At 60.9% G+C, this 19288-nt stretch overlaps 3 protein-coding genes across 9 annotated transcripts in view; all 3 read right to left on the reverse strand.

The window, feature by feature from the left end:
* Nucleotides 1–323: 323 nt before the first annotated feature.
* LOC135447933 (gap junction alpha-3 protein-like) lies at nt 324–2029 on the reverse strand. Its single transcript, XM_064713172.1, has one exon. The coding sequence runs from the start codon at nt 1404–1406 to the stop codon at nt 528–530; it is 879 nt and encodes a 292-aa protein (XP_064569242.1). The 5' UTR covers nt 1407–2029; the 3' UTR covers nt 324–527.
* Nucleotides 2030–2183: 154 nt separating this feature from the next.
* On the reverse strand, nt 2184–6770 carry GJB1 (gap junction protein beta 1). 4 transcript variants are annotated; one of them, XM_064713174.1, is made up of 3 exons: nt 6565–6770; nt 3840–3955; nt 2184–3172 (listed from the first exon to the last, which is right to left on the reverse strand). In XM_064713174.1, the coding sequence occupies exon 3, from the start codon at nt 3158–3160 to the stop codon at nt 2321–2323; it is 840 nt and encodes a 279-aa protein (XP_064569244.1). In that variant the 5' UTR covers nt 3161–3172; nt 3840–3955; nt 6565–6770; the 3' UTR covers nt 2184–2320. The 4 variants fall into 4 exon arrangements, with proteins under 4 accessions (XP_064569244.1, XP_064569243.1, XP_064569247.1 ...); XM_064713173.1 differs by lacking the exon at nt 6565–6770 and adding an exon at nt 5007–5127; XM_064713177.1 differs by lacking the exon at nt 3840–3955.
* Nucleotides 6771–9025: 2255 nt separating this feature from the next.
* Nucleotides 9026–19288, reverse strand: part of NLGN3 (neuroligin 3) — a 40556-nt gene continuing 30293 nt past the window's right edge. For all 4 annotated transcript variants that reach the window (XM_064713179.1, XM_064713181.1, XM_064713180.1 and 1 more), the window contains 3 exons: nt 17511–17696; nt 12149–12938; nt 9026–11746 (listed from right to left, as the gene is read on the reverse strand). In XM_064713179.1, coding sequence (XP_064569249.1) covers nt 10909–11746; nt 12149–12938; nt 17511–17696 — 1814 coding nt within the window. In that variant the 3' untranslated portion in view covers nt 9026–10908. The remainder of the gene's footprint in view (nt 11747–12148; nt 12939–17510; nt 17697–19288) is intronic.

A 19288-nucleotide genomic window follows, 5' to 3' on the forward strand; every position in this document is an offset into this window, starting at 1 on the left:
GGGTGAGCGTTGTAGGAGAACAGGGCCAATGTCCCTGTGCTGCTGTGCACCTTGCACCTGTCCATCCCAGCCTGAACTCCCTGCACTTTTTACTTTGCCTGGGCCCTGCTGTCCTGCCAGCTCTGCAATGTGGTGATGGCCTCTGCCCCAGTGCCCACTGGCGCCAGCATGGCATGCTCTGCCTGTCCCTGCCCTGCCCTGGGCCCATAGTGTGCAGCCCCACCCAAGCCAGCAGTGGCCCTGCCCTGGCCATGCAGTGTGACCGTCGGATGAAGCAGCTGGAGAGCAATGCCACAGAGCGTGGGAGCAGAGCAGGAGTCAAGTGAGGTGCAGTAAGTGTTTATTTTCTCCCCCTTCCAAGCTCTACTCTCAGCCCTGCTGCTCCCAGGAGTGCCAGGAGCAGCTGAGCAGTGTCCCCAAGGCTGTTCCTAGCTCTCCATGCCTTGGGCCTGGCAGCGACTGGAGAGACAATCACCACAGTGACCACCCACACATTGCCCATCCCTGACCAGCCCAGCAGGCCACATTTACACTGCCAGGTCTGCCGTTCGCACATCTCTGTGGGACCCACCAGCCACCCCTAACCATGCACCTGCCTTCTTCAGCGGTGCCAGGCCATGGGGGGGGCTGCCACCCCTGGGCAGAGTGACATAGGTGCTGCCAGGCCCTACAGGCCCGCCAGGAGCAGTCAGGATGCGGGACTTGGGGCCTGGCCCCCGACGGCACTTGGTGAGACCCAGGTGGTAGATCTCCACCAGGTTGAGCAGCAGGGACACGCAGGCCACCCCCAGCATGAAGAGGATGAAGATGGTCTTCTCAGTGGGCCGGGAGATGTAGCAGTTGACCGTGTTGGGGCAGGGCCAGCGGCTGCAGGTGTAGAGGGGCTTCAGCTGGAACCCATACAAGGCGTACTGGCCCACAATGAAGGCCACTTCCAGCAGAGCCTTGAAGACGATGTTACAGATGTAGGTCCTCAGGATGGCCCCCCGCATGCACAGCCGTGCCCTGGTGCTCCCTGCAGGGAGCTGGGGCTGCCTGGGGCGCTGCCGCCTGGCCCCGCTGCCGGCCCGCGCTGCCGCTTGCTGCTGTGCCTTCTCCTCCAGATGCACCAGGTGCAGGATGTGCCCCAGATACACAAGGCTGGGGGTGGAGACAAAGATGATCTGCAGGACCCAGAAGCGGAGGTGGGAGATGGGGAAGGTGCTGTCATAGCAGGCATTTTGGCAGCCGGGCTGCTGCGTGTCACAGGAGAAGCCAGACAGCTCGTCACCCCAGACTCGCTCCGCGGCTGCCCCCAGCACCAGGATGCGGAAGACGAAGAGGACGGTGAGCCAGACCTTCCCCACCACCGTGGAGTGCTCCTGGGCATTCTCCAGCAGCCGGCCCAGCAGGCTCCAGTCCCCCATGGCACGTGCTGTGGTGCCCTGCAAGACAGCCACCCTCCAGACACAGCTGCCCCACAACCCGCCAAAACACCGCCCCACTCCCTGGCCAAGCAGGTGTGCACAGACCCAACCCAAGGCTATCCTGGAGTATCCCCATCCTGCGTCCCAGGGGACCCCCTAACCTGTCACAAGGAGAACAGGGGGAGCAAAGGCCTCCAGCAGAGAGCTGGGAACAGCCGCAGTGGCAGCATGGGGACCTCTCACCGTAGACGGTGTGTGGGGCAGAGCCCGGTGCTCCCACGCTGTCCCCTCCTGTCACGGGGGCGATGGGGGATGCTGCGAGGCCCCTTCCCAGCCGGTCCCCAGATCCTCTGTGGGGTGCAGACCGGTCTGCCTGCTCCGTCTGTCCGCTCACCCAACAGCAGGCATGGGGTTATTGGGGCATGAGGCAGCTGCGTGCCCCATTGGCTTTCATTGTGACTGGCACATCAAACAGCCACTGGGGAAACTTTTTCCCTCTATTTTTGGTCTGGGCACTTTTCTAATTATATTCGGGGCTGCAGGGGCTGGTGCTGGGGGAACGCAAGCCCTTGGACACTGATCAATGCCACCCAGGGGTCACTGGCCGCTGCTGGCTGTCAGGGCAACACAGCCACAGCCCCAGCTCAGCCCTGGCACTGCAGCCCCCACAGCCCCTCGTGGCACCCACCAGGGCTTGGGTGCAGGGATGGACACCCCACACTGGCACCCCAGCTCCCAGCATATCACGGCCAGAGCAGAAAGGAGGGAGGCAGCACCTGAGAATGGAGATTTAATGGCCCAAGATGCCCTCCTGGCCATTGAGGAGAGCCAAACTCACGCCTGAGGGATGCTATCCTTGGGACAGGGACAGTAACAGGCCCATGGGGTGACTGTGGGGCCAGTGGCCCCTGCCCCTAGCAGGCAGAGCAGCGGTCACCCTTCTCCTGCAGCCCAGAGTTGCGGCGCAGCATGTCCTTGAGGGAACCGTCCTGCTCTGTCAGCAGCTGGTTGATCTCGTTCTGCTTGTACTCAGAGGAATGCTTGTGCCCATAGAAGGAGCTCTTCCCCGACGAGGGGTTGGAGTGGTGCTGGCTTCGGCGGGCGCAGGCCCGCACCACCAGGTAGACCAGCTCTGCCATGTTGAGGATGATGCAGACGCTGGAGGTGACCAGCATGAAGACAGTGAAGATGGTCTTCTCAGTGGGCCGGGAGATGAAGCAGTCGACAGTGTTGGGGCAGGGGTAAGCCTCGCACTTTACCAGCCGCATCATCTGGTAGCCTGGGTAGAGCATGTAGAAGATGTACATGAACACGGCCTCGAAGAGCAGCCTGAAGACCACGCTGCAGACATAGGTCCACCACAGCGATCCCGCTATGCGCATCTTGTGCTTCTTGACCTCTTCCATGTGCTTGGCATCCGCGTGCCCGGTCATCACCAGCAGCTTCTTCTCCTGGTGCTGCTGGTAGGCCACGTGCATGGCCACGAGAAGGGCTGGCGTGGTGACGAGGATGAGCTGCAGCGCCCACAGACGGATGTGGGAGATGGGGAAGAAGTGGTCATAGCAGACGCTGTTGCAGCCAGGCTGCTGGGTGTTGCAGGTGAAGGCGGATTTCTCGTCCCCCCAGACGCTCTCGGCTGCCACCACTAACACCATTATCCGGAAGATGAAGATGACGGAGAGCCAGATGCGCCCGATGGCGGTGGAGTGGCGGTTCACCCCGCTCAGCACCGTGTACAGCCCGGCCCAATTCATCGTTTCTCACGTCTGCAGGAGAGAGCGGTGAGGGACGGTGTTAGCAGCAGGAAGGACCCCTGGCTGAGAGCCAGCAGGTCCGGGCTCCGGTTGCAGCAGCCCCAGGAGGGACCTGGGAGCAACTGGGTGGCAGCCCTGGTGGGTGGAGAGTAGGATCGACAGACAGGAGGATGGCAGCGTGGCTCCTGCTCCTGATACGGCTCCAGGCAGCATTTTGGCCAGAGCAGGCAGGAGACTGGTTGCCCCAGCAGTGCCAGATTCTCCAGTCCTGCCACCCCACGCTGGCACAGGGATCCTAACTCACAGCTGGCACAGAGAATGGGGATGAAGCTCCCACACCTTCTCAGGGACCCCCAGTACCCAGAGCTGAGCTCTTTGGCTAGGAATGGTCCCAAGGAGCTTCATGGGCTCCACTGCACCAGTGCCTCCCTTTGTTCTCCCATTATCTGCAGGAGCATGGCCCCGGAGCCCTGAGCTGGGGGAGCCCCCCGTGCAGCCCTGCACTGCCACCCTCCCAGGTCCATCCTTGTCTGGGCAACCCCACCCCAGGCACAGACCCCGGCCCCACCAGAGCCACCCACGGGCACTGAGCACCCCGGGAGCTGCTTCCCACCCCTGCAGGAGTCTGGGCGGCCGGGACCAGCCACCCCCCAGTACGGAGGATCCTGGCGACGCGTACCTGCCGGTGAGGAAGGGTCCTCGCAAGCTGCCCCCAGTGGCCCCTCTAAGGTTTCATGCCTCCCGCAGGAGAGCTCTGCTCCGCCTGCCCTCGTCTCTCTCTGCCACTGCCCTGCACTGGAAGTCATATGCTGCTTTATAAACTATTTACATACAATGGGGCCTTTATCGGCCCATGAACAACACACTTTAGCATTCAGATCTAACGCCCTGACTTCCGCCCACCCTGGCCAAACAAAGTGCCTGTGTGCTGCATTCCCGCTCCTCGGCCCTGCACCCACTCCCACCTCCCCACCACGCCCCGCACCGACCCCGGACACGGCCCCGCCACCCGCGGGCTGCTCGTGGCTCTGCCCGGCGGGACCCATCCCGCAGACGGACAGACATCGCTGTGCCGGACAGGCCAAACAGCGTGTCCGGAGGTCCCTTGCCCAGAAAGCATGGCCATCCCGCATGGACAGCACGGGGCGCTGGAGCTGAGGTGTGCACTGAGCTGCTGCGGGGCTGAGTGGCACTGGGTGTGAGCCCTGCCATCCCCTCAAGGCTCTGGTGCCAGCAGCAGCAGCGTCTGTGAGGGCACCGGAGCTGCCCCGCGTGTGCCGTGGGAGAAAGGCGGCCGAGTGACGCTGCTGTGCTGGGGCTGCGCTCCTCCCCCAAGAGGGACTCACCGACGGCGTCCTACTGCTCGGACATGCGGCTGGGACACAATCCCTGTGCTCAAACAGCCCCCATGCCCCCCAGGCTGGGGTCACAGCCACCCCGCCACACTGTGCCCCATCCCTACAGGGATGGCACCGTGTCCCTTGGGTTTTGTCCCCAGCCTCAGGTGGGGAGCAGCGTACCCAGTAAACCCTCCCAGCTGGGTGCCTGCAGGCTGGCAGGGCAGTCAATGCCATCCCAAATGCCACCTCCTCCCCTTAGCCCAAGGTGCAGCCGGAGCTGTGCAAGCGGTGGCGGCCAAAGACCGTCCAGCAAAGCTGTGAGGATGCCGCTTGTGCCCTCAGTGCCCCTCTGCCCACTCCCGCCATGAGGGCCAGCATTGCCGGCTCTCCTCTCCCTTCCCAGGGCCGAACCCTGCCTGTGGCCCCAATTGTAGCCGCCCCGGTGCTCCCCAGCTGGGGGACACGCGGCCACCCCCGGAGCGGTGCTGTGCCGGCCAGCTTCTCACCTCAGCAGCAGGACAATCAATCAATGCTCGTCGGGATTGCAGCAATCAGCCGGCACCGCACCACCCCTCTGGACTTTATACTGCCCTGCAGGCACGTCCCCCGCCCCTTCCCAAGCAGCCTTGTTCCTTCCACGACTCTCCAAGTAAACACCGCAGGTGTGTCCGGCCCTGCTCACACCCACCCGCACCCACCAGCGCGGCTGAGCATCCCCCGGGGCCAGCCCCCGGGCTACTGCAATCCCGGGGCAGGGCCAGCCCCCAGGATGGTCCCCGGGGACATTTCTGGTCCCGGCGGCCCCACTCCCCTGCTGTGAGCATCCTCCCCGCTGCATTCCTTGCAAGCCAGGCACATACACCTTGGCGCAGCCCTGCTCTCCACCCGGGGGATGACTCTGGCTACCCCCACCTCCTGGAGCACCTTGATCTGGTGCTTCAGGCTGCCGGCTGGCCCCTGGGGAGCCACCAATACCCCGATTTAATGTGTAAAAGTCCAGCTGGGAAAAGACAAACAGCCGGTCAACGATTAACTCGGCTGGCCCGCTTCAAGGTCCCGCCGCCCAGCACCCCGTGTGGGACACGGCGACCCTGCCGCTCGTCCTGGGCCCCTGGCCGGGCTGCAGGAGCCCGCACACGCCGTCCCTTGCAGGAGGGTGACAGTAGTGCCGGTGTCCCCGCATGGGGACGGCAGGGTGGCACTGTGCAGCGGCTGGGGCCGCTCGGGGTGCCCCGCAGCTGGACGGGGATCGGTGGGCAGCGAGATACCGGCGGTGGCCGGCGGTTCAGGGCTGGCTGGGGCCATCGAGGCCACAATCTCTGTCTCTGATAATCGCCACACCTGAGTCAGCAGTGCCGTCGAGGAGCGATAGCGGCGGCACCGCCCAGTCCCGCACCCTGGACGGGCTCCGGGGTTTAGCGGAGGGCAAAGTGGGGCAGCAAGGGGCTAATGGGGCCCGGCTGCAGAGATCGGGCTGGGGGGCCACTGGGGGCCATCAAGAGGAGGGCAGACCGCTGAGAGCTGGGCTGGACTGAGCTAAACCGAACTAAGCACAATGGGAGCCTGGCATGGGGAGAGGGGTCCCTGGGAGCCAGGGTAGGGTTCTTACTGGAGGGACCTGGGAGCCAGAGTAGGGGTGACTGAGGGGCGCTGGGAGAGAGGATGGAGGTGGCTGGGGATTATTGGGAGCCAGGATAGGGGTGGCTGAGGACCACTGGCCAGGATAGGGGTGGGTGGAGGGCGCTGGGAGCTAGTTGAGGGGTGACTACGCGGAGCCGGGAGCCAGCTGAGGGGTTACTGGGGATTACTGGGAGCCAGTTGAGGGGTGGCTGGGGATTACTGGGAGCCAGGTGAGGGGTGACTGCGCCATGCGAGGAGTGACTGGGGATTACTGGGATTCGGTTGAGGGGTCGCCGGGGGCTTGGGCCGTGCTGCGGGGGTGTCGCCAGGTGGCGCTGCGGGGCCGGGCCGGGGGCGGCGGGGCCGCACCTGCCCGCGGCAGCACCGGCGGGGCTCAGCGTGGGAATCCCTCTGAAATGTAGTAAAAATTGAGAAAAAAACAACCGGAAAGAGGAGGAGGAACCCGGGGCGTTGCTGGCCAGCCCGGTGCCCGCCCGCTGTCCTTGCAGGGAGGTGGCTGGGAGGAGCAGAGGTCCCGGAGCGCGGGCAGCCCCCTCGCTGCTGGCCCCAGGCTGAAGTGCAGGAGCCATTGGTGAAAGGACAGGCTGTGCTGAACCGCGGCCGGCGCTGCCTCCCGTACCCAGAAGACTGCCCCGCCCGCGGCCACGCGGGCCAGAAATGCACTCCTTGTTAATGACCCTAATTGTGGAGGTAATTGGTGTCTGAAGTTGCAGCTGAAGAGTTCAAAGACGTGGGCACGTCTAACGCAGATAAGGTGATGAGATGGGCAGGACTGAGTCAGCATGAGGATGGTGGGACTGGGGTGACGCAGCTGCTGGCATTCTCCTAGGGTCACAGAACTGCAGCCCAGCAGTCTGTATGGGTACGATGGGAACCAAGCTTGGACCATCACTGAAACATCTCCACTGCCAGGAGGACTGCAGAGGAGGCTTCCAGAGTCCCCTCTCCCCGGCCATTGTGCTCCAGACGGGGCTGGCCCTGTGGAGGGCTCAGCCTCGTCACTGGGATGGCCGCTGCAGTGCAGGGGCTGCTGGGTTCCAGGCCTGGACTGGCAGCCGGACAGGCATCCCTGGATCCAGGCTGCTGTTCTCAGAGAGACAAAACCCTCTGCTCTGAGTCAACTGCCAGGAAGGTCACTGGCAGTGGGTGAGCACAGAAATCCTTTGTGCTGCTGCAGCACAGGGCAGAGGGGGTTGCGGCCTAAGACTCAACAGCTTGTTCTGCCTGCCTATGAGTCTGCCTGTGAGTCTGCTCTCCTGTTTCCTGGGTGCATCAGAGATGTGGGGAACAGCACCAGGGCACTATCCCCGGTGATGCTACTGTGAAGATGTCCTGGTTTAAGAAAAAGTGAGTTTTTGGGATGCTGTGGTCAACTGAGGTTTCAACTGTGTTTCCAGGGGAAAGCCTATGCTACAAGAGGGACTCCTCCCTCCTTGATGAACTGAGAATTGATTATCTAAAGGGTGGTGATGGACTGAGAATTGGTGATCTGAGGGGTGGATGTATTGGAAATTTGATGGGGGGAGGAGCAATGTTTTTTGGAAGGTTTTCATTCCGAGTTCTGTCTTTATATATAGTTGTAGGTTAATAAAGTTTTTTCTTCTTTATTCCTAAGTTGGACCCTGCTTTGCTCTATTCCTGGTCACATCTCACAGCAGACACCAGAGAGCATATATTTTCATGGGGGCACTGGCATTGTGCCAGCATCAGACCATGACAGAAGCGCAGCATCCCTGCCCTCCTGCTGGCTGTGGATCCTCAGGATCAGCCAGAGGCCAGCCACAGGTCACTCCCTCCCTCCCATGCCAGGGACACCTTTGCAGTTGAGTTCCCTTATGATTCTCCTTGCCAACAGCCCTAAACGTGTCCCCTGAAGCAGAGGATGTGCCACAGTTGTCACGCAGATGTAAACTGTTCATACCCTCTGGGATACAGTGTCCCTTGAGCTTTGCCAGGTCTCCAAAGGAAAACTGTTGATGGTCAAGGACACCCTGGACAGATGGCAGCCTCAGGAGTTTGCAAAGGCAGTAGCACAATAGCACTGAGTTGTCTGTCACCAGCTTGCCTCGGGGTCCTAGCTGGGTTGGCCACGCTGGCACATGTGGCAGCATGCAGCTGCGGCTGTGCAAGGATGAGGAGAGGGGACAGAAGGGCAGGGCAATCCCTGAATCTGGGGCAGAAAGGCATCACCCTCTCAAGAGGGCACTGGGCACCCCGTGGGATGCCACAATGGGCAGCACCAGGGCTTTTAGGGGGGTCCAGCACAGGGTCTGGAGCACGGTGCTGGACAGAGTGACGTGTTCCCGTGGCACTGGAGCTGTGAATGTCCCCCGTGGGGAGAAGGGCAGAGCCCCACACTCAGCTTCCTCACAGCCTGTGCCCCTGCCTGCCCCGGCTCCCCTGGCTCGGGGCCTCGGCCCTGGCTCCAGTGTCTGCGCGCTGCCTGGAGGCAATTCAGCCCCCCCACTCCGCTCCTGGTATCCATGGCAACTCCAGCTGAAATTACATTAAAAAGAAATGAAACCAGCAGCTTTTCTCTTTGGCAAATAGGGGGAGGGGAGCTCAGCTGGGAAAGGCTGGGGAAGGGGTTTGAAGTTCGGAGGGAGGGGGCTGTGGGACAGATGCATTCCCACGCGGGGTCCCGGTGCAGGGGGCAGCAGGGCTGGGGGGATTTGGGGACATGGTGGCACACGGTGTTGGCAGTTCTGGATGCTGTGGTGCCAGCTTGCATGTGGGGGTCCAGCACGCTGACATGGGGGGTGATACCAGGGTCCTCCTGCTGCCTCTGTAGGGGATACCAGCAACATGGGGAGCAGCACAGGGCACCCCACCCACCCAGCCCGGCATCCCTGCATGCTCCAAGAAAAGGCGAGACACACCGCTATTAAAAATATCACTTCTGTTTTATTTGGAATTTGTTACTCTGCGCGGGTGACAGGGTATAAATACATTCTCCAACGAGCATCCTCACCCTGAGCCCTGCGCGGGGCGGGGGCCGGGCGGGGTGCGGGGCCCTTGTTGTTGCAGGGCCAGCAGGGCCATCGATGCGCTGGCCCCGGGCAGCAGGGCCAGCCGGCACCGGAGCGTCACGGCCGCCAGCACGGGCAGCGTCTGCCAGCCGGACCGTCTTGCACAGGGACAAGATTGGCGTCCCCACAAGGACCTGTCCCTTTCTCCTGCCTCCCCAGGCCCCAGGTGCTAGTGCTCACCTTGGGGGGCTGAGACTGGGGTACCCCACGTGGCATCCCCTGCAGCTCCTTCTCCATGCCCGACCACACCAAAGCCACTTGCCCAGAGCCACGTGTGGCTCGGTGGCCACAGCAGATGCCCCAGCCCCAGCACAGGTTGGCTCCCAGCCCCACACAGGCTGCATTACCCCCAGAGTCCCTACCCAGGCATCTGTTCCAGCTGCACATCCTGGATGCAGGAGCTGGGGTCACCCCACGATGGGGTAAAGGCCCCAGTGGAAGCAGCCTGGGAGGCAGAGTGGATGCTGGTGAGCAGCTCACCCCGCTCCTGTCGCCCCGCTCCTGCCGCAGGCTGCAAACCACCGGCTCTGCTTTCAGGCGACAAGCACGGGCAGGGAGGGCGCAGCACAGCCCTGGGGCAGTGGTGAAGGGATGTGGGATGCTCCTAGGGGAGCAGGGCAGGGTGGGGAGCATGAGGGGCTGTCCTGGGTTCATGGGAGTGAACAGACAGTGCTCGGAGCAGGTGATGCCCACAGGGGCGGTGGGTGGCACTGGCCAGTGGTGGCGGTGAGGGACCGGGGCGGGGGTGCTCGCAGGCAGGCCGTTGGATAGGCTTTTTGGCTGAGATACGTGGGCACGGGTGACAGAGGAGGGAGAATATCAAAAAATACAAAAGAGCGCAGCCCCACAGTGCAGGAGGCACTGCCCTGCCTGGTGCCCACCCACGGCAGGCGGGCGCCATGGGGGGCCGGCACCGTGCGCACACGCTGGCTTCTAACTGGCTTTTTATTTTATATCAAGAACACTTGGTTTTAAAATCTTTACAAAGGACAAAACGCGGCGACTCCGTTAGTGTGTAAAGAACTAAAGATCTGCTTAAAAAACGTCTCTGCAAAGAGAAATGACTGACACAAAAGAGATTCTCTGCAGCGCAAAGAGGGGCAGAGGTGCCAAGTCTCCAGCCCAGGGCCCCACTCCCAGGGTCCCTGAGCCCCAGCACCAGCCCCAGCGCCCGCATCCAGCACAAGGCCAGGTCCCTGGACTCTGCCCATTCCCTCTGCCTATAGCACCATGGCCTGGGGCCACTTCTCAGCACAGTGAAGGAGCCTTTTCCAGGGCTGCCAAGATGCCTGGGCACCGGCTGAGAGGGATGCCCGGTCCCGCTCCTCGTCAGTCCCAGGGTGCTTGGTGGGCTCAGCACTGGGGATGTGATCGCCCCACTGGGAGGCACAGCCACGGCACCGGGGACCTTGTGGCCACTGACAGCGGGGTACCCCTGCCCACCTGCACGGGTGGGTTGTGCAGGACTACACCGTGTCCCTCCTGCACCCCACTGGCGTCCCGGGGCAACCCACGGGGCCCTGAGGCCAGGAGAGTCAAAGCACTTCTCAAAAGTTAGATAGGAACAAAAGAAAGCGCCGGGGCCGCTCTGGGACCCCCACAGGTCTCTGGGCTGGGAGCTGCACCGTCCGTGGGCACTGCCCCTCCGTCCGGGGGCTCCGTGGCCCCGCCGGTCCCTCTGCCAGTGTCTGCTGCGTGTGTGTGCGTGCGTGCATGCGTGTGCGCCGGCGGCGGGCAGCTATACCCTGGTGGTGGAGTGTGAGTGCGGAAGCCCCGTGCTGTTGAAGCCGGCGGTGAAGGTGTTGTAGGGGTGCAGGGTCTGCAGCCCCACCAGCGAGTTGGGGATCATGGTGATGGTGTTGGGGGTCATAAGCGGGATGTCGTCCGGAGAGCGGCGCAAGGTGAGGGTGTAGTCGGGCAGAGCGGCCAGGCGCAGGGTGTCGTGGGATGGCACAGCTTCGCACTCGTGGTGCCCCTGGCTCACCTGCAAGGAGGGCATCTCCTCATCAGGCGCGTGGGCGATGTCATTGGAGGCGCCGCGCTGCGGGCTGGGCTGCCGGTGCGTGTCCTGCCGGCGCTTGTCCTTGCGGTAGTAGAGGGCGGCGAAGGCCAGCACGTTGAGGAAGAGGAGGGAGGCGCCCACGGCGATGGTGACGCTCAGTTCGGTGGAGTAGTCACGGGGGCTCTCGAGCAGCGTGCCCGCCTCTTGCTCCGGGCTCCACTTCTCCTTCCCGTTCTCGCTGTTGTAGGCGGGCGAGATGGCGGGACGCTTGGTGGTCCAGATCTTGCTGTTGGGCCGGCGGGTGATGTGGGAGTTTTGTGTGGTGTCGGGTGGTGGCACTTTGGTGGTGGTGGAGGTGTAGTGGAACATATCGTGCAGGTTGTACAGGTGGGGAACCAGGTGCTTCCAGAAAGCCACCTTGGTGGCCCGGTAGTGGTCGCGTACCCGCGGCTTCAGCCCAATGTGCAGGTACAGCTGGTCACGGGGGTTGTACTTGGACCAGGCCACCTCCTCAAACCGGTTGGCCTTGGTGTGGATGAACTTGGTGTCCTGGGGGACAGGCTTGTTGGGGTCCCTGTGAAACACAGGCAGAACAGAACTAGCAATGGGAAAAGCCAAAGAAACAAAGAGGGAGAGCTGCATGCAGAGACAGAAACTGAGGGGACCTTTGCCAGTGGTGGCACAGGATGGGCTGGCAACAGGTCTTGAATGACTGGGCAGCACCCAAGTCTCACCCAAGATAACCAGGGGCAACAAGCCTCCCCACCCCTGTGGCTTGGTCCCAGGGGCTGGCCATGATCTAAGCTTCTTGCTTTGTGGTTGGCCCCAGTGAAGGTGCAGCACACAGGAACCTCTGGGCACAGGGAGCTCAGTGTCCCACACTGGGCATGATTAACCTCCCCACCACAGCATAGCCTCAGAGAGTGCAGCTGCAGTGAGTGCAGACCCCCGAGGCACGGCACCCATCCCCACTCACCCTGTCTTGGCAAAGTTGGTCCAGTAGGTCATCACCACGGCGCTGAGCATGACGTCGTTCTTGGAGAAGTTGCAGGGAAAGAGGTCTGTGGGGCCAATCATGGGGATCCCAAACACGTAAGGCACCTCATCCCCGTGGGCTGCGTCGGACCATGCAGGCTTCATCAGGCTCTGGCAGTGGTGGTAGAAGGCGTAGAAGTAGGTGGGGGAGCCGTAGCGGGCGTGCAGGTCGGCGGTCACCACCGAGGGCTCTACCCACTGGTGGTCAGTGAAGAGGGCCACCAGAGTCTTGCGCCGCGTCTCGGGGTTGTCCCGGTCGGCCCAGTCCGTGTACATGAACTTGATGGTCTCCCTCAAGGTGTCCTTGCCCTCAGGGTAGCCATACAGGTTGTCTACAAAGTTGGAGACTGAGTAGTCAAAGTCACTGCCTGAGACGCCGTCCTCGGGGTCCACCACACCCTCCACAAACTTCAGCCCTTCACCCTGGTTGACCCCCAGCATGATATCATAGTTGAGGAACTCGCCCTGCTCCATCAGGATCTCTGGGTCATCCGGGATCACGTCCCCATCAATGACTGGCCCGAAGGCCACGTGGTAGCGGGCTGGCTGGATGTCCTGCTCTACCAGCTCCTTGGCACTCTTCTGCCGCAGGCAGTCCACCATGTCCACGGTGTCCAGCACGTTGCAGCCCACCTTGTCAGCCAGCATGCTGGTGTACTTCACAGGCTGGTAGTTCACTGCCCAGCTGGAGAGCGCGGAGCCGCTCTGGATGATGGCTCTCTGGAACAGACCTGCAACACAGGCACGGAGTGGAGGGAGCTCTCAGCAGGGCTCCAGCATGCCAGTGCTGCACTGCAGGATGCAGCATGGAGAAGGCATTGATGCTCTTGTACCCCTGCAAGGAGCCAGCACTGCAGCCCACACCCTGTCCCTGAGCTGTGCTGCCTGCTGAGCTGGGCTCACACAGGGGGCTCAGCTCAGGGCTGCTGTGGGGATGGCAGGATGGCATCTGGGAATGCAGGTGGGTGCTCTGGGAAGCAACCAAGGGCTGCTGTGCTCCCTGAGGATCCCATTGCAGGGGTGACCCAGCATCCCTGTCCTGGTGTGGGGAGAAGAGGGGCCATGTTTGCATCACAGCCTGGCCTTGCCAAGCAGCCTGTGCCACCCCAGCCACCCCAAGGATGTCTTACCTGGGCCCAGCACCATCCTCCAGCCCAGGTTGGCACCTGCCTCGCTGAGGAGCCAGGCTGTGGGCTGGCAGCAGTGGGAGGGTTAATGCCTGCTTGGGGACACTTAACCCTGCCTGTCCCACCCCACCGCTTTGTCAGAGTCCCCCTCCGCCCCCTCCCTGCTGCTTCCTGCCCAGCTGGGGCTGCTCAGTGCCAATCCGGCCCTGCAGGAGCACGCTGCCAGATGCACAAAGAGGGCCTTTCTGCCACCAGGAACACAGAGGGAGTGGACTTTCGCCCTGGAAAACGAGGCCACAAAGGCCCTGGCCCAGGCAGAGAAATGCGTGGCTTCGCTCCAGTCCCATGTCAATGGTGCTTGTGCTCAGAATACAAAGGGTGGTGAGGAAGCAGAGCCTCTGGGCCGTGAAAGGCAGCCAGTCCGGGGAGCACCATGGGGTCCCTGCTCTCTGACCAGCCCTCTTTGCACCCCAAGTGCTGCCTGCACCCCTGGCAGACCCCAGCACTTGCTTGCCATGAGGGGCTGTTCCAGGTGACCCCTGAGTGGTGCTGGCACAGCAGTGTGGTGCCCACGGGGCTGCCCCTGGCACCCTGAAACGCAGAGAACCCCTGTGCAACCAAGGCTGTGCCACTCTGCAGGGAAGCAGAGGAGCACCTTCCTGCAACAGAAGCGTTCAGAGGCTCCTGGCTCCCAGCCACCATGTCCATAGCTCTTGTCTGCACGCACAGTCCTCGCTCTGCCAAGTACCTGACGTACAGTCCCATGCACTGGGACAAAGAGAAGTCACAAGCTCTGTTTGTCACCTCCTGGTGCCCTAGAAAGCCATACCCAGCCTACAGGCTGGAGACTGGCCATGGCTTTGCTTGCTCTGCGCCACCATCCACGTGCCAAGGAGCCAGGATGGGGTTTCCTGGCTCCCTGGAGATGCTGTCCCAGCAGCAGCCATTGCGCCCTGCCAGCAGCATCACTTCCCAGACAGACCCACCAGGCTGGGCTCTGGTCCTGCCCACCACTGCCAGGGCAGCTGATGTCACTGTCAGCTGGTGCTGTCCCTGCTGGAGCCCCTCTGCCCTGTCTCTGCATGGCCACAGCCTAACCCAGGGCTCTGTGAGAGCCTGGACCCATCATGTCCTCCTGCTCCGTACCAGCACCTGACTGAAGCCTGACCAGCACCCCAGGGAGGCAGCAGCACCCAGCACTCCACATTGCACCTCTGCAGCCTGCTGAGGCCAGCCAGAAGGTGAAGTTCTGCCTTTCCTCCCTGTTCCCCTCCCTGCTGAGGGTCCCAACACACCCAGCCTCCTGCAGGACTGGCTGCCACAGCATGGTGGAGTCAATGGTGGGGCCAGGGCTCTGCCAGAGGGTGGCTGGAGCTGCACACTGCCACCAGCTGCTGCCAGCTTCTCATTTCCTCTTTGCTTTGCCCAGCAGCTGAGACTGAAAACACTTCAGGGGGTGTCTGGGCCAAGCCCTGCTCAGAGCAGGGTGCTGGGTGCCTTGTCCAGCTGAGATCTGGAGGGATGGCAGCAAAGGGCAGAGCCCCCGTGGAAAAGGAGATGGGGCAAAGCAAGCACTTAAAGCTTGCCTGGCAGACTGCTCCTGCCCTGGTATGGCTGGCTGGGGAGAAAAACAGCACTTTGGTCACTTATGAGGAATCAGAGTGACCCTACAAGGCCTGAATCTGGCAGGGAGCTGTGGATTTCCCCAGCAGCCAGACCCAGCATGTGCTGTACCAAGCCTCCAGTGTCTGCCTCTTGCAGCACCTGGCAGAGCAGGCACAAATCAGCAGCTTCATTAATAGCTTGTGATCACTAGAAGTTTAATTTTGATGCAGTAAAAACAAACCCACCTATTCTGCAGGCTGCAACTTAGCACTGCTCCCACGCCGTGCTCCAGAGCCAGCTACCCATCCCTGGGGATGTGGGTGCTCTGGCACAGAGAATTTTTTGAGGTTTTTTTTATGGCTATTTGGCTTTATGGGACACTGGCTGCAGCACTGGGCAGTCCCCTCCTGCCCCACAGCATTGACAGCCAGCAGCAGCTGCCCCGCCCCAGCAGTGAGGGCAGGGGGCACACCAGGGGCACTGGGGCTGCAAGGGGCAGCACAGGATGCAGCACATGCAGGGCTTAGTGGCATTAAGTGCAGCATCACCTGAGAAGTGCACATGCTGGCAGGACTATTTTTCATGGCTGGAAAGTCACAAGGAGCAGCCCCTCCAATCCACCCTCAGCCTCTCTCCATGCTGCTCCAGCCTGGACCCCTGCAAGGGGCTGGGGCCACCTGGGCAGCCAAGCACACACTCCTGCACTCCTGTGAGGGAAAGGAGTACCCTTAGAAGCATTGAGAATGCATCACACATAGTGCTCCCTCTGCAGCCTTTCACATTCAATATGGGCAGAGAAAACACTTTTTCTTTCTGCAGGAGCTTTCAGCCTGTAAAAGACTCCCCATCATCAGCCATCAGCCCTGCTGAGGTTCTGGAGGTCTCCATTGCTGTGTGATTCCCAGGCTGTTGAGCAGGGCAGCAGCTCTTCAGCTTCGAGTGCAATTTGCTGTGTGCCTCTGAAGGGCAGACTCACACCCGTGTCTGCTGCTCACACATGTCCTTTTCTCCTCAGCACCACACTGGGGACACAGCACTGGAAGATGGCTGCACCCTCATATAAAGCTCATGAGCAGGTCCCTGGCAGGCTGCTCCCCTGTGAGCCATATCCAGTTCAGGCTTTGCTCCTAGAATTTCCTTTAGGAAATTCATCAAAAACACCTCCAGTCTCACAGTTAATTTTTCTCCCCCTCAGTGCTTGATGTAAATGTCTTTGCAGGTGGTTTACATGCATTTGCTCTTATTCCAGCACAGTCTTTTAGCATAAATAATTCCTTTCTTTATTTAGAGTAAACACTCTGCTATATTTACAGATATTAATCATATTACTTCCACCTGTGTTTGGCTAGGTGCAGCACTTCCAGCTCTGCCAGTCTCCCAACACAGGGCCCTCCACACCTCCCCAGGCTCAGGAGGGATGTCTGGGTTGCTCTGTCTTCCCTTCTACTCCAATATAAATACCTTTCCTTCCCCTCTATTCCAATAGAAATACATTTCCTTCCCCTCTATTCCAGTATAAATACCTTTCCCAGCACTGAGATCCCTGTTCCCAGTGCCCTGCATGATGCTCTGCACCCCCTCCACACCTGCACTAGGAACACCTGAGCACCAGGGCAGGGCCCCTCCTGCCCCTGGAAGCAACCAAGGGCTGCTGTGCTCTCTGAGGATCCCATTGCAGGGGATGGCCCAGCATCCCAGTCCTGGGGTGGGGTCCCCTCCTCTCCCCATGCCAAGGGTGCAGCCTTGTGCACAGGGAGCACCCATCCATCCCTGGCTCCCACACGCTCTGCCACTGGCCTCTTTCTGCCCTGGATGAGAAGGTTTTGCCTCCCAGTCCTGGTCCAGGCTCTCACCAGTGAGTGGTTAGAAAGCAGCCCTGGCTTTGCTGGGCTGGGCAGCAGGACCTGGGCGGGCTCCCCTCCCTGGGTTAGCACCAGCAGGGCGAAGGCTGAGTAGAAGCTTAGGTGGAGGTAGGACATAAAAAAAGTTATAGGGTGGGAGCTGTAATTTGTTGAGCCAAAATCAACAGTATTAGTTAGACTAACTTCTTGTTATTCTGCTCATTCTAGTCCGCCTTGGGTTCATTCGTATACTAGTCCTAGAGTAAGAAGGAGAATAAGGGTGGAGGTTCAAGTTAGGGTGGTGGTGGGGGAGTGTAGTTGGGTGGCTCATGGTAGGGGGAGTAGTAGTGCGATTTCTAGGTCAAACAGGAGGAAGAGGATGGCTACTAGGAAGAAGCAGATTGAGCAGATCCCAGGGGGTTGAATCCATTTCCTGTGGAGATAGTTTTTCTGAGTCAGGTTTTATTTGGGCGAGTCAAAAGTTTAGTGCAGTTAGGAGGATGCTTAAGGTCAGTATGAATAAGATTATGTTTATTACTCTTCTCTGGGTTTAAACCAGAATCTGCAGCTGCAGCAGCCTCGGGCAGGGCTGGCACCTACCCTCCGAGTGGTGGGACAGGGTGAGCAGGGTGACACCTACCTTGAATGGTGGGACAGGGTGACAGGGTGACAGGGTGACACCTACCTTGAGTGGTGGGACAGGGTGACAGGGTGACAGGGTGACACCTACCTTCCGAGTGGTGGGACAGGGTGAGCAGGCTGACGCAGGAGGCGCCGATGCCCGAGCCGAACACGGTGATGCGCAGGGGGTCCCCCCCGAAGAAGGCGATGTTCTCGCTGACCCAGCGCAGCGCCTGGATCTGGTCCAGCAGCCCGTAATTGCCCTTGGCAGCCTGGTCCCCCGTGCTCAGGAACCCTGAGGGCCAAGGGGAGCCCGGTTAGGGATGAGGAAACTGGGAAAGTCCTGGTTTCCCACCCCCCTTCCCCAGACCCAGGGCAGGGACCCTGTGTTCTCTGGGACCCCATCCCACCATGAGAGTTTTGTGAGTTCTAAGCTGGAGCAGGGACACCACTGAGCTCCAGCCACCCTCTGCAGAGCACAGAGGGGTGAAAGGCTGAGAGAGCAGCTGCAAACCTTGGGGAGTCTCTTTGGCCAACAACCAGCAGGGACAGAGTAAAGAGCACAAAGCTCTGTCCTACCCACACCACCACCCAAGCTAGAACAGCTCCAGACATCTCACACCAGCCCCAAGGAAAGCTCAGGAAGCACCAGTGGCTGCAGGCAGGGCTAGTGTGAGCACAGCCAATGCTTCCCATGGACCAGTGTGGGCTGGGGGAGGCTCTGTAAGTGTCAGGTGGGCTGGGCAGAGAGGAACCAACTTCAGCTTAAAACACAAAGGTTCTCAGTGGGGAAGAAGGCGAGAAATGCTTTCAATAGCACAGGAAACACCCAAGATAAGTTATCACTCTTTCGTTTGCTTTGACTTTAAGCAGGAAGCCAAAACCTGAGAGGCCCGAGGTAAAATCCAGGCAGGTAACCCCAGCACACGGGGAGTGGCCCCAGGGGTGTGCTGGCACTTTGGAGGTGGTCTGGCTGGGTGCGGTGCACCACCTCAATGGAAATGATGAAGGCACCACTTAAGTCTAATGTCATATTGTGACTCATGTGTCTTATCTTTGCACCTATCCATTTTAGGACTTTTAACATTAAAAGGTTTTGAATAGGTTAACTATCATCTTCCACATGAAACTGTGGGCTCTGGAGGCCATGAGAGGAATGTGCTGCCCCAGGTACCAGGCAGGAGCCCAAGGGAGAGCACCAGGCTAGGCTGGATGACCAGGAAGAGAGCCAGCAGCCTGGCTTGGAAAGGAGCCGTCCCCAAACCTCGACACCCCTTGTTCTGACGCTGCCAAGGGAAGCAGCAGTGGTGCTCCACACAAACCTCCTGCGTTTCAGGAGGTGTTTTCAGCCCCTGGGGGTTTCTGCTGCTTCAAGCAGGGGACTGCAGTGCCTTTTGACCCTCTGTCCTCATTTTGCCTCTCTAAGCCACCAGTGCTTTTGGACACAGGACTGCCACCCTCCCCTGCATGGCACCTGGCCCCCTCTGTGGCGCCCACTGCAGCCAGCCACGCCACGGTGTGTTGCTGAGGGGGTCCCAGCCGCACAAGCGGCTTGGAGGCTGCCTGTGCCCAGGGAGGGAGAGCTGCCAGGTCCCCGGGACAGCCCGGCAGCACCCGCTGGCACCTCACCCGTCTGAGCCCTCTCAGGAGGAGATGCTGGGTAAACACATTTATTATTCATTTAACCACAAACCAATATTTGCTTTCAGTTGCGCCAGTTTGTGTACATGAGCCGGGGGGAGAGCCGGTGCCAGGGTGCAGGCTGGGCTGTGCCCGTGTGCCGGGGGCTGTGCCCGTGTGCCGGGGGCTGTCCCCGTGTGCCGGGGCTGTGCCCGTGTGCTGGGGGCTGTGCCCGTGTGCGGGGACTGTCCCCGTGTGCCGGGGCTG

Source organism: Zonotrichia leucophrys, chromosome 4A (assembly GCF_028769735.1).
Source record: "Zonotrichia leucophrys gambelii isolate GWCS_2022_RI chromosome 4A, RI_Zleu_2.0, whole genome shotgun sequence".
Taxonomy (NCBI): domain Eukaryota; kingdom Metazoa; phylum Chordata; class Aves; order Passeriformes; family Passerellidae; genus Zonotrichia; species Zonotrichia leucophrys.

Bases quoted from the DNA above. Each gene is read 5' to 3' on its own strand.
- LOC135447933 (XM_064713172.1), bottom strand. From the start codon at position 1,406: ATGGGGGACTGGAGCCTGCTGGGCCGGCTGCTGGAGAATGCCCAGGAG.
- GJB1 (XM_064713177.1), bottom strand. From the start codon at position 3,160: ATGAATTGGGCCGGGCTGTACACGGTGCTGAGCGGGGTGAACCGCCAC.